Source organism: Apium graveolens, chromosome 11 (assembly GCF_009905375.1).
Source record: "Apium graveolens cultivar Ventura chromosome 11, ASM990537v1, whole genome shotgun sequence".
NCBI classification, from domain to species: Eukaryota; Viridiplantae; Streptophyta; class Magnoliopsida; order Apiales; family Apiaceae; genus Apium; species Apium graveolens.
This window is the reverse complement of record NC_133657.1, coordinates 197,950,486-197,964,501: the sequence shown is the minus strand read 5'-3', so window position 1 is coordinate 197,964,501 and position 14,016 is coordinate 197,950,486. Positions and strand designations below refer to the sequence as shown.

Genomic DNA, 14,016 nt, shown 5'->3' with positions numbered 1-14,016 from the left:
ATCAATTTGACTTGACAGTTCTAGATTGAGTGATCAAGAATAACAACCAAACTTTTAATATTCCGTTTTTAATATAATAATATAATATATATTATTCTTTTCCTGCTAGAAACTATTATACATATTTAATCCTATTTGTATTTATATAATTATATTACGAGTATAAATTTATTAAGAAAGGTGTTTTATGTTAAATATAATTACAAATTTTAAGTTAACAAAATAAAGGGACAAACAACCAAACTTTTAATTTATTTTTTTAATATAATAGTATAGATATCACGGAAGAATAGAGTTCAGCAATATATTGGTGGCTATGTGTTCTCAAACAGCACATTTACGTCTTTTTTTCATGGTAATGTTTTGTTGCGTGAGAGTTGTGTCATTAATTTAATGAGAGTTGTGTCATTAATTTAATGCTGGATTTTAATAAATTAATATAAAAATTAATAAATAAGGGTAATTAGGTAAATTCAGTGTATATCAAAAAACAGGTACTGTATCAAAAATTTTAATATTTCATCTTTTATATAATAATAATAGATTTTACGATTTGAATGTATCTCCTCAGTTTATCTTTGTATAAAAGGTATTTGATTATTATTTATAAATTGTCTTGAATCATACTTTATATTTTCTTTCATTTTTTTTGTTTTAATCTGTTACGTTACATATAGTGTAGGGGTAGACGACAAATTTAGCCTATTTTTATATAAATTTAATAAAATGACCAATTTCTAAAAAGTTAGCCAACTTTGACCGATGGGATACACCACTTTATATGAGATACAGTGAAATATCCTATATATGAAATACCCAACTTCCCGTGGAGTATCTGATTACATATTGGGATACCCAACTGACAATGAAATATTCAATCGGCTAAAATTGGCCACTTTTTTCAGAATAAATGTTTTTGTTAAAAACGTTAAAAAATCGATTATTTTTGTCATTTTTTCTAGTATGGTGACTAAAATTTTAAACAGGCGAAAAAATGAAAAGCTTTATAGAATAGGGATTGATGTGCCTGTCAGGGTGTCGATTATAAGATTTCATCATATACTAGTAGGGGTATTTTTGTAGATATAGGGGGTTAACTTAAAATTACAAAACTACCCACTTAAAATTATACTCAATACAGAGGGTTGACTTAAAATTACAAAAATACCCACTTAAAATTGTACTCAAAATTCTTATAAACTCAGACTAGATCCCAGGTTCTCCTCGGGTCCAGTTTTCTCTATAAAATATTGAAATAAAAAATAGTCAAATTTAGAATTTAGCATCCATATGTTTGTTCGATATTTTGGAATATTAAACTGTTTCACTAGAAAATATTTTGGGGATTATAGCATTGTTGTTCTAAACATGGTTGTTACCAAGAGTTTACCAACTGTGTGTTCCATTTGTCCAACTAAAGTGACGATTGATTGCTTAAAGTAGCCAACTTTTGGTAATCTTATTCGTTTCCGTAAACATTCAGGAATCAGGTACTTTAAAGAGCTATAAACTTTCGCCCGATAACAATATTCATTACATAAATCTGAGGTTCCTTCTCTTCGGGTTACAAAACAATCAAGGCATCAGGCCACCTCCATTTCCTTAACCCAAAACAGGTAAATTTGTAATAGGTGCATCACTGCTGAACAATTTTCTTCCCATTTAGTAGCCAGTGGCTGATCACCAACTACGAAAGCTGGGGGAGACCAGAGGAGTTATTGACGATTGCTTCGAAAAATAAATTCGATTCCCAGCAAACTGTACTGAGCCATCAGGCTCCCCCATTGGCCAGCAAACACTTTAACTGAAAAATAAAGAATTGCAAATAGTAATTCATTAACATCACGACCACGAAGTACAATAAGCCAGAGCAAAGCTTACTAGAACACCAGAAAATCATAGTCAAATGTCTTGATTTTTAATTCAAGAAGTCGCAATGCAAAAAAAAACGAGTTTTGAATGTCTAATATAGGGTTTAGATGACCCAATCCCACCAAGGTAGCAGTAAAACTTGCTCCCCAGAGAGATAAACTAGAGCTGGGAGCAGGGAGAACTCTAAAACAAAATTCGTAGGTTTGAGCTGTAATCATAATTTGCATAAAATGAAATGAAGCATAGGGTAGATATATTCATCTACAAAATTGCTTTCCATCTTCCCTCCAATTTCATTCCTTCGAACCAACCAGAGCATTTGAATATATTAATTTATTTCAACTTGTTAACATATTTGAGGAAAGCAAGGGCTGGGTTTTCCTTGGGGGGTGCACGAATCCGAGCTGATCTCCGGACATCTGCTTCTTCCACTGTAGCCCTATCATTCTTTAGCTTTTTTTGTATTCCCGAACTGCAAAAACACATTTGTATGGAAAAATATTATTAACAAGAAAGTTTTTTATTGTGGCAAGATACTGGTAGATGGCTCCCTCTTTTAGGATAGGGTATCATGATTCATGACACTAATTAACGGTAATTTCTTGCCCCCAAAAAAACAAGGCAACAAAGATCTTTATGTAGCAAGTATTGTTGTTCTGTATGGTTCATTTATGTAACTACAGACCAAGAACATCAAAGTACCAAAGTAATAAAGGGAGACTTTAGCTGCAATCTTAAAGAGACTAACAAAAGGTTAAAAAAAACTCACCATATTTTCCCATAGTAATGTCCCAGCTCTTTCTTAAGAGCCCTCTCCCGTATGCCCTTACAGTTTAGTGTGCCCATAAAAGAATCAAGCTGTTAAAGAAAAGAATGATATATTCACCAAATACTTAACAGCTTAAAAATGTTTAATTTAAATGAAACAATAGTAATACCTCATCTTTACTACTGTAGTAGCCCCACTGGGTAGAGTCAGAACTCTCAACAAATATTCTACTATCACCTCGAAAAAAATAATACCTATTGTGATATCGGTCTTTTCCCAGTGGGTTGGTGCGGATGATTCTTTTCTCCATCTCCCGTCTAAGATATTTGTTCTTAAGTTTTGCAAGAAGATAAGAAGTAAATTAGTATGTAATCTGTATACATACGTAGAGGACAATCACAAACATCAGCTAATTCTGGTTAACACATAGACAAGCTATAACAAAGACAAAAGCATGTGGAAAAAAACACAATATTTGTGTATGCCTGTAGAGAGAGAGTGTGATGCTCGCTCGCAGACACCAACGAGCAAATACAGGCGCCTAAAAGAAGAGAGATAAGACCTTACCCTCTCTTTTAAGATCTTTTCTTCATTTACATCTTTGTTATCATTTGTATCCTCTTTCTGAACTCCCTTTTTAGATGAATGTTTCATGCCTCCTGCCACAACTTCACTATTATCAACCTTCTTCATCGTAGAGTTCTCTTTTTCACTGTCAATGCAAAATATAAATTAACTTGAAGAAGCCGTAATCATAGCATAGACCAAAATAGGTGCATAAATGATAATTAATTGGCAGAAAAACCTATACCTCAATGCAGTTGCGCGATGATCAGTAGCCCCATTCTGTTTAGTCACCATCTCAGTTGAGTTGCTGCCTTGAAAGCCCACCCCATGACCTTCAGTTTCTTGAATACCATTATAAAGCATATCGCGGTCATCAAATTCCTTCTTCTTACAACCCTCAGCCTTTGCTTTCTCCCTGTTAGTTGCAACAGGTGCTTGCCATTCTTTGATGTATTCATCCAACTTCTCTTTAAAATGCCATGTTTCAATGACTCGAGCAACCAATTCCCGTAGAATTTCCAATTTAGCACCGACATCTAAAAGCCCGTAATGACCACGCCTAATGGTTGATCGGTGACTGGAAAATTCAGCGGTTCCAACCAGTGCCAAGAAATCACACAAATACTCGGCCCACCTGATTAATGAGATCTGCGAGCAAAATTAGCGGAAATCAATAGTGAGGAAATACATTGGCTACCAATTTAATTTTTAAGTGCTGTGTTAGTCATTTTGTAAAAAGGAAAAATCCTTTGTATTTACTTGTACGATACAGACTAATCAGCAAATGGGGGAAATATTTGAAACTTTTTGAAATGTTCAACCTTTGGTTTTCGATTATTCCGTTGTGTTACTAAACGATATTCTCCTTTATCATTCATAAGCATGCCAAGCAAAGCAGCATGAGTTTCAACAATGAGAACCACGTAACTTTCTTTATGGCGTAGGGCATTCTCAAAATCATCAAGTGAGAATGGTGACAGCTGTAACAACCTCCCAAACGAACAGCAAAAATCCCAAACCATCAAAAAATCTCCAAAACAATCTATGGGAATATTGAAATTTCTGGATGGTGAAGGACGTTGAGCCAAGTCAGGATCATCCACAGCAGGATGCACCAGTAGATCATCAATAGGGTACTTGGGCTCAACATGTTTACCATCAATCTCTGCATGTTACATACAGAAAGAAAGCAAAATAAACAAGGTAAGTTAAATTATAGTGGTCAAGGATGAAATAATCTCATGCCCTATTTGGTCGAAAGGAATGAAGTAAGGTACGATTGTTCAGCAAATATTTATCAATTTTCTTCCATCCTCAGTCCTCCAATCTATTCATACAAATTTAAATGAGTGAATTTCCACATGTTTGGGAGATTAATGCCCCGTGCCTACTCGTTATTTTTTCGCATCTCATAATAAATATTTTGCACTCTCTAACTATTTCCTTACCCACTCAATTTATTTCTTTCAACTTTAATTTTGTGTTCACAAGTTTTTACCATTTCATCATCTTAACCAAACAAGGCGTTAACATTGTCCACAACCTTGTCACTGAAGTGCCATAAGCAAGTGCTAATGTAAAATAAGAAAGTGCCTCACTTGGTACAATGTAATTCAGTCTTACCTGTTGCAGAATGCTCCTGGTTACTCTTCCCAGGTGCTTTTTTATTTCCCTGCTAGAAAATAGATATATAAAATAAGAATAGCGACACTTATATAGGGGAAAAAAACTAAAGAATCATCCTGTTATACCAGATTGTCAAGTTTATTTTCGTCCTTTCTCTTCCTCTTTCTATCAGTGACAGACATTTTAGAAACTACGTCTTCAGGAGGATCTGTCGAGATTCCATGCTTCCGTGCCAATTCATCATGCAGCACCCATGGAGCACTTCGATAAGTTGATTTTTTAATGAAAGCCTTCAGCACATCTCTGCTGTAAGGCAACTTCTTCTTTATTAAATCATCGCCATCTACGACAGCATTGCCAGTTACCTTCTTTTCCTTGTCAAGCCAAGCTACCTGATACTGAGTTTTGTCAGCGTCCTCCGCAAGTACTTTCATTATTTTGCATGGATAAATGCGATTGTTTTTCCTCCCATGTAATTCACTACCCACTAGCATGCCTTCCTGCACCTTCCCAGAAATCTTGCTGACGAGGTCATTTAGCTTGAGCATGCCTGCAATAAAGATGAAGAGATAATTAGGATTTACATATAATTAAGAGGGTGGAACTGAATATCATGCATCACTAAAAAATAAAAATCTAACATAACATACGTACAGCTTACTACTTATTGTTAAAGTAGTCGAAAAAACCTACAACTTTCTAATAGATTATGTTTTTGAACATATTTAAAAAATTGAAATTGTGGGTGAGGCCTATGTTGTCATGTTTTGACACTAAAGTTGAATATGCTAACAGCATTATATCTAATATATCTACTATCATACAGAGTATCCTACATTATTGTTAGGTACATCTTCACTTTTTAACCTTTTCACGAACAGAAAATATACATATTTCTTACAGGATAGATGTAAATTTTTAGTAAGTTTTAAACCTTCAATAGATTAAATCTGAGAAATGGGTAAAGTTACTGCAACCCACAAGAAAAATACATGTCTTTGGGATATTAATAGAACACCGGGAAGTAAGGTTGATATGGACAGAAGATATTATATCAGGTTCAAAACACAACAGCCTTAATAAAACTGAAATTCCTAACAGCTTTTGCTTTAAAATAAGAATATAAGATTGAGCAACTTATACAGTTTACACAGGTCTGATATTAGTATGAAGTCAACTTCACACATGACCCAACAATATCATGTACACTCGATTATTTCCGCAATGAACTCAATTCAAAAAGTTTGCACATTTGAATAAAGTATTAAACCCATATACTTAACCCCATCAGTCACTGTTTTTAAGTGCATAAGATAGGTAAAGACAGTCCTACATTTTATTACAATCCACCTGATAATGCAGATTTAACATAGCCTAAAAATTAAAAAGGAAAGAACATGAGAATCTAACTCCCATATTTACGAATCAAGCATACACCAAACCAACACAACATTGATCTATAAAAAAGCAAACATAAAACAGAAAGAGTGTGAAGAACACATACTAAATTGAACCTCCCGAAGAACCGGGCCAACTAATTCACTAGGAAACTGCTGAACCTTCTCAATCACCTTCTGTTCCGAAACCAGCGCCTCTTCATACGTCAAATTACTCTTCCCAGTAACTTTACAAGTCCAAACTCTCTGTCGATACAAATTAATCCTCTCCGCATACTCACTACAAACACACACACACATTCAAACACTATAACAAAAACAGATAAACCCAAAAGATACACATAAAATGTGCAAAGAGGGAGCTACGATTTACCAATAATCTCGAAAAATCTCATTCGTGTAACGGATCTGAAACACGAGCTCATCGGAGCTCAAATCAGTAGGATTCTCCACCAGAGCAAAAGGCTTTCGCTTATACAAAGGCATTTTTTCACCTTTCACCTACTAAAACACACACAAAACCCTAGAATTAAGTCACATGTAAGTTGCGAAAAAAAGCTCCAAAATTAAAAATCAATAGTAACACATATAGACACATATAAACAGAGTAAAGATTATAGACACACATATTTTTTCACCTACTAAAACACACACAAAACCCTAGAATTAAAAGCCAAATGCAAGATGTGAAGAAAGGCGACAAAATTGATTCAGATAAACAGGGTAGATATTAAAGATTAGAGAGAAAGAATTTCACCTAGTAAAACACACACAAAACCCTAGAATTAAGTCAAAAAGTGAGATGTGAAAAAAGGCGCCAAAATTGAAATTCAACAGTAACCCACATAGATACAGAAAAACAGAGTAAAGATTAGAAAGAAAGCGTTTCACCTAGTAAAACACACACAAAACCCTAGATTAAAAGTCAAATGTGAGATGTGGAAAAAGGCGCGAAAATTGAAATTAAATAGTGAACATAAAGAGATGTAGGGAGAGAGAGAGAGAGAGGAGAGAGATTAGAGAGACGGAGAGAGAGAAGAGGGGGAGAGAGATTATACTTACAGAGGAGTTGTGTGTGTAGATGGGAAAATGAATGTTGATTTTATCGGAGTTTGCTGGGAGGAGAGATTCTCTCTCTCCCTGTCTCTCTGGGTCTCTCTCTTTGTTGGAGAGAGGGGAGTGCTTATTTTAGGTGAGTGTGTTTATTTAGATTTTGTTTCTTAATTTAATTAGGGTGCAGGGGTAGTTTCGGTACCAAAAGTTGACTGCTTTGATACTTAGAGTTGTGTTAAGGGTTGTTTGCTTTGAGATTTGAGCTCGAATAAGGTATTAGTTTTGTTCATTTCAAACTCATATATGTATTAAGTTTTTTTTTTCTTAATCTCATTCTTTAATATATGGGTTTTTTATATACAAGAGACTGTATCAGATGTTTCCGTAATCATGTATGAGTTTTGTTTATTCTAAACTCCTAATGTATGGTAAGATATTTTTTTCTAAACTCCATTCCTTAAACCTAGACCACCCCTGAAATATGGGTTTTTTCAGAAAAGATGTGTATAAAAGACCCTAATCGGGGTTAATCGGCCTTAAACACGGCTAATCGGCCCTAATCGGGGCTAATTATTGAGCGTAAGTTGTTAATTAATCCTAATATAGGCTAATTATGAAATATATTACGCTAATTGGCCTTAAAGGCGGTTAATTGACCCTAATTGGGGCTAATTATTGAGCGTAAGTTATCAATTAACCTTAATATATGCTAATTATGAACTATGTTACGCTAATTAGCCTCAAATGCGGTTAGTCGGCCCTAATTGGGGCTAATTATTGAGCGTAAGTTGTTAATTAATCTTAATATAGGCTAATTATAAACTATATTACGCTAATTGGCCTTAAACGCGTTTAATTGGCCCTAATTGGGGCTAATTATTGAGCGTAAGTTGTCAATTAACCTTAATATATGCTAATTATGAACTTTGTTACGCTAATTGGCATTAAATGCGGCTAGTCGGCCCTAATCGGGGATACTTATTGAGCGTAAATTGTTAATTAACCTTAATATAGGCTAATTATGAACTATAATACGTTAATTGGCCTTAAACGCGGGTAATTGACCTTAATCGGGGCTAATTATTAAGTGTAAGTTGTTAATTAACCTTAATATATGTTAATTATGAACTATACTATGTTAATTGGCGTTAAACACGGTTAATTGACCTTAATCGAGGCTAATTATCGAGTGTAAGTTGTTAATTAACTTTAATATAGGCTAATTATGAACTATATTACGCTAATTGGCCTTAAACGCGACTAATCGGCCTTAATCGGGGCTACTTATTGTCTAATTTTCACTAATTAGCTCTAATTAGGGCTAATTAGTAAATCTGAAATTTTCAATTTTTCGACGAAAAATCATTAAAAAAATTTGTCCGCGTTTGCCTTGATGGACCAAAATTTTCGTTCGTGGTCGCAGCGGGGGAGCTGATTTTCCATCGTCTTAACAACGGAGGGATATTGGCTCCTCCAGAACCTACTCTTCCAAGTGCACTCTTCTGAGATTTTCCATCGTTTCCGCAACGGAGGGATATGGGCTCCGCTGGAGCCTACTCTTCCAAGTCCGAGATTTTTTATCGTCTCGGAAACAAAGGCGAGACAGGAACTCTACCTTCGGTTGACCTAGTCTTGTCTCGTTGGGTCATCATCTCAGCCACAAATGTTAGAGGTGGTTTAACTTATTCAGACATCTTAGCAAACTAGAACCGAAAATGGCTTCTGGATTGAAAAATTATAGAGAGTTTGACATAAAGAAATTTTATATGAAGTTCAAGGCCCGTTACGAACACGAACGTGGTAATTCATGATCAAGGTCTATCACGAATATGACCGAGACATATTGTCCAAAAACTCAAAATTTAACCTTGATTAAAGATTAACTGCGTTAATCGTCAAGATTAGTAAAAAGATGAAGTTTAAATACTCAAGACTCGAGTTATTCGCCAACCATAGCCATGTTGGAACCTCCTCGATCACGACCAAAGGTCATTGAAGAAGAGGCTGAGTAGCCTGCCGGAAATGCCTTCAGCCGATCAAGTATCCACGATCACGATCGAAAGTTCTCAACCTACTAAGACGTCCACGGTCACGACCAAGTATCGACCCCTTTGACAATTGTTGAAATATTGTTTGGTCTGAATTTATTTCTAATAATAGAACTCGGTTTAACACCCTACTCTCATTTGTAAAAAGTGAAAAAAAGTGAAAGATAAGTAAAATATTTTTATTTTCACCTGTTATTTGTGTTCCCAAGTTTTTAAAAAGAAATAAAGAAAATAGTAATAAATATAAATTTGATATATTTTCATTTTAAAAATATGATGAAAATAACTTAACTCGATTTCTAGTTTTTGGGCTAAAAAAGCTCGTCGATCCAAATGAATGACAGCCCTTGTCGGGACGTTTTCTAACTTTAAGAGCACACATTGGCTAATTCTCATCGGATTCTAGTACCTCTTACCGGTTTGCTCATCGCATGCGGGTTATCAGAGTAGAGTTTACACCAGGACACCAATAAAAGAGTGTAATCGAAGTTTTAACCTTTTATTCAGTTAATAATGTAATTATTACAGGGATTATATGGGATATGGCACTTATGCGTGATAAGTTAACCAGGAGTAACTTACACTCTAGTTCTTCCAAAAGTGCATATCCAACATTCTCGTTGAAGATCGTCAAAACTGAACAACTAGAAGCAAGTGAGGGTACATAAACGAGGACGGATAATCCTTGCTGGTGGAGAATAACGGATGTTGCTTTCGGGGAGGATGTTGTTGTGGCCTTCTATCAATGTGTGTTCCCTACGGCTCCTCTACCGAGGTGTAAAAGCGCTGGTACTCCTATCCGCTACTGGTGGTAAAAGAATGACCGGTGCAGGCGCAGGCACAAGCACAAGCGCAGGCACATGCACTAATTACGACCACTGAACAAGGTTGGCGAACATGGTTTATGCGCCGCTAATGTAGCGGCTTGTCGAGTATTTGACAAAAGTAGAAGTAGAGGGCGCCATTTGTCCCACACTTCATAAAAAGTATAAGTGATCAAGGGGTAGTATCTCATATCACGGGAGAAAGAAGTCTTTGAAGTCGTTTAGAACCTCGATGTCGACTCATCACATCCTGGGGACCGCTCATAAAAGCTCATAAACTAAAGGGGCTGCTGGAGACCCGGTGGAGCGGGTTCTGCTATCCGCCGCCAAAGCGCCTCTAAAGGAAAGGCAGAAGGAATTAGTCCCGCTCATTTCATTCATTCAGTGCCTGCGGTGAGGCGCGATACACAAAAAAATGAAGAAAGAAGAGAAAAAGAACTATTCGGGATAAAATGGCATATTCTTCGCTCCCGCCCTTATCCGACTTGGGAGAGGACTCTAGAAACCCAAAAAAATGGATGATGACTTAAAAGACTGCACAAATCAGGACTTGAAATACATTATCCGAATACTATTTAAAAAAAAGATTCTACTCTTCTTTCAGAACCTCGACCTAAAGTAAAGTAGTTATAAAAAGAAGTCGGGGAGACCTTTTGGGAACAGCCAGGGGAGGCGTGCCAAGAAAAGGCATTTTCATCTTGAATAGTTAGGCCTGTTTCTATGCTGTCAAACTAATACTAATATCATCAGCCCTTCTTTCAACAAAGGTTATTCTGCCTGCGAGTAGAAGAATAAGGAGGCAACATTCTATTGGGTAGTCATCCCGCTTATGGGGTCAAATCGAGCAAGCGTAGTAGCGTTCCTTTAGGATCTTCTGCTTCTGTTGCTAGCTTACGAACTATTAGCCATAGAACTTGCTATTGGTGATCATGGGGCAGCAGGTTATACGCTAGGCACTAAATTTCCATATTGTGGTTACATCCATAAGTAGCTTGGTCCATCTTTATTCCATTTCATATATGTCCCATGCCTAACCAGACCCTATTAGTAACGATAAAAGAAATAGCGTATAGAATGCAATGTTGTTGGTTAGATACTTAATCCAAGTAAGATTACAACAAAAGATTATCTAAAGCAGAAGAAAATGGGTCTGACTAAGTAGCTACATCTACTGCATATATCGCTCGTATATCTTCCCGGGTGGTTACAAGAATGGCGGGGAAGTTAATGGTACCCTTGCAGATGAATGCCCAGAATCTGCTGCTTGAGAACCGGAAGTGACATAGAAGAAGAGTCTCAGTTTGTGGGAAAGAACCAGTGCCTTTAATATGCCTTTCTAGGTAAAATGATCCATTCCGTTAAGGTTTCAATAAAACCGTCTTGGCTCATCAAATTAGGGTTTCCGTACGGAATTCCACCCCTTTCAAGCAACAACACGTGAAAAAGCCCGGGGAACTGGATTGTGACTCGTCTATTATATTACGAAGAAGTACATTCTCGTCATGATCGATCCACGTCCTACGTCTTTTCTTTCAAATATTGAGTAACTTGTAGCAAGGCCGGTGTTCCGGCCGAGCACTCTTTTTTCTTTGTCTATGCAAGTGAGAGTCCGCTCAAAGAGAGAAGGCAAAGAATGAGTTCTTGAGTGAGCAAGTTTTCTCCTCTTTTGCCCGCACCAATGTACCTTTTTTTGTAAAAAATAAGCCCCATCTCCCTAAGAGGGACCCTTCTCTGATAAGGAAGTAAACAAAAGAATCTCAATTATACGACAAATCTGGTCCGATGGCTGTTCTCAACTAACCACAAAGATATAGGGACTCTCTATTTCATCTTTGGTGCCATTGCCGGAGTGATGGGCACATGCTTCTCAGTACTGATTCGTATGGAATTAGCACGACCGGGAGATCAAATTCTTGGTGGGAATCATCAACTTTATAATGTTTTAATAAGGCTCACGCTTTTTTAATGATCTTTTTTATGGTTATACCGGCGATGATAGGTGGATCTGGTAATTGGTCTGTTCCGATTCTCTTCCGAATGATAAAGAAAAAGGGTGTTTAGGTTCGTTGAAAAACCCAATGTTTGTGCTTTTTCTTTATCCTTGAATTTGTCAAGAAGAAAAGGGGGTCTCACACCGTTGTAAAGTAAAAGCAATTTACTTATACTCATAGATTTCATTTGCTGGCCTTTAACTGGCTTTACAAAACAGGCATTCAGTGGGAATAAAAATGTTATTCTTGTACCCAACCACTAACGCTTTCCAATGATTCATTCCCTGTCGCGGGAGATTCAATTAATTTGTGACTGAAAACAATAGAAGTTGCATGTGTTAAGCATGGCGGCAGAAACAAGTTTTCGAATTCTAAAAAGTTCTTAATTGGACGTGCACTTATCTATGTCACTCACAAGCACCAGGTGCACTCTACTTGTGATTGACAAGAATGGTTTTGTTGTGCCTCTCTATACCATTGAAGAGAATGTAAAGCACTCTCCATTGAGACCAAAGGAAGGGAGATATTAAGATTGCCAAGGGGACCCTCTTACGAGCTAAAAACTACTCTGATGCAATTGATATGCGAGCAACGATAGATGAAAAAGTTAAAGACACTGCTTTCAAATTCGATTCCCAAGTACCAAAAAAAACTAGAGCGGCATCCCCTCTTAGTTTTGAGTATGCGGAGTTCAAAGAGAAAATCCTAATTATTTCAAAGAGAATTAATTATTCCAAGGATTAGACCGATCACACCTAAAAATAAAATTATGTTGACCAAGTCATCTCTCGCGATAACAGTGATGAGCAACACGTGTTAAAGGCAGCTAAAATACCCAACTAGAATTTGATTTGAGCTTAACTTAGCTCTTTTTAGAGTCCTTCTCCCTCGCAACCAAGCCTTAAGGCTTTCCTTATGAGATTGGATGCTTGCTCACTAATCGGGACACTCGCCTTCCCTATCAACGGTCGGGAAGTGTTAGCCAGCTATATTGAATATTAGGATTGCCCAATTCCATCTTCCAACAGTAGTTGTTAGTTCTCGACTCCGCTATGACTCTTATCGAATCCACTCCCGATGCCGGAACCGGTGATATGATCAGACAGGATAAGCTATTGATGCCACAAGGAGAATTTGTAACAAAATGGAAAATACCTTCACTAATGTGAATAGTTTATACAGAAGGGTGCAAACTACTCATGTCACAGGGGCATCACCAACGGGCTTTGGACCTAGTAGAGTCCGATATGTTATTCGAAGATGGTTTCTCTGTTATACTAGTTGTAGGACGCTAGAGATTAACTAATAGAATCTCAAGTATAGGGACTCTATCATGATCTTGGTATTGGATGTATCGTTAGGTTGTGCCGAGTCAAATCTGCTCCGTTTTTTCCTTTGCATAAAAAAGATCCCTTCCCCCCACTTTAAAAAATGATGAATATGAAGTATATTTAGGTCTACTGTAATATCCCGTATTTTCAGAATTATTATTATTAATATTTGAATATGTTTATGTGATTTTCTGATTTAGAAAGAATAAAATGGTGGATATTTTATTCCTATTTGACGAGTTTGTGTTATTAATTGGTAATGTGCTAATTGTTGAGTGTTATATCGGTCCTTGTTAATATCTGAAAATATTTCCTTAAATGTATTAATTTCAAAAGTTTATTTGAAAACCGATCATTTATTGATATCGGTAAATTGAGTTCGTTTAGTAATATTAGGGATTGAATGGATATTTTGTCTGCTATGTGTTATATGTAATATTAATTGTGTGGGACTCAGTTGTGATTGAGGATTATTTGTATTATTAATTACAGAGTCGTATCGTTTTGTTTTCGTCTTTAAAAGTGATTTTATTGAAAA

The 14,016-nt window shown here is 36.3% G+C and overlaps 1 protein-coding gene across 3 annotated transcripts; it reads right to left on the bottom strand.

Moving 5' to 3' along the window:
- Positions 1–1,896: 1,896 nt before the first annotated feature.
- Positions 1,897–7,441, bottom strand: LOC141698336 (uncharacterized). Of its 3 annotated transcripts, none has more exons than XM_074503021.1 (11): positions 7,294–7,441; positions 6,605–6,735; positions 6,339–6,511; positions 4,960–5,384; positions 4,832–4,883; positions 4,030–4,373; positions 3,453–3,856; positions 3,209–3,353; positions 2,811–2,972; positions 2,642–2,730; positions 1,897–2,344 (listed from the first exon to the last, which is right to left on the bottom strand). In XM_074503021.1, exons 2-11 carry the CDS (start codon positions 6,715–6,717, stop codon positions 2,206–2,208), a joined length of 2,046 nt encoding a protein of 681 aa, XP_074359122.1. In that variant the 5' UTR covers positions 6,718–6,735; positions 7,294–7,441; the 3' UTR covers positions 1,897–2,205. The 3 variants fall into 3 exon arrangements, with proteins under 3 accessions (XP_074359122.1, XP_074359124.1, XP_074359123.1); XM_074503023.1 differs by having other exon boundaries at positions 4,832–4,880; XM_074503022.1 differs by having other exon boundaries at positions 6,605–6,732; positions 7,294–7,438.
- Between the last annotated feature and the right edge of the window lie 6,575 nt (positions 7,442–14,016).

Coding starts and splice junctions, on each gene's coding strand:
- LOC141698336 (XM_074503021.1), bottom strand. CDS start 6,717: ATGCCTTTGTATAAGCGAAAGCCTTTTGCTCTGGTGGAGAATCCTACT. Junction 5,385..6,338: donor TCTTCGGGAGGTTCAATTTA/GTATGTGTTCTT, acceptor TCTTTATTGCAG/GCATGCTCAAGCTAAATGAC. Junction 2,731..2,810: donor ACTACAGTAGTAAAGATGAG/GTATTACTATTG, acceptor TTTCTTTAACAG/CTTGATTCTTTTATGGGCAC.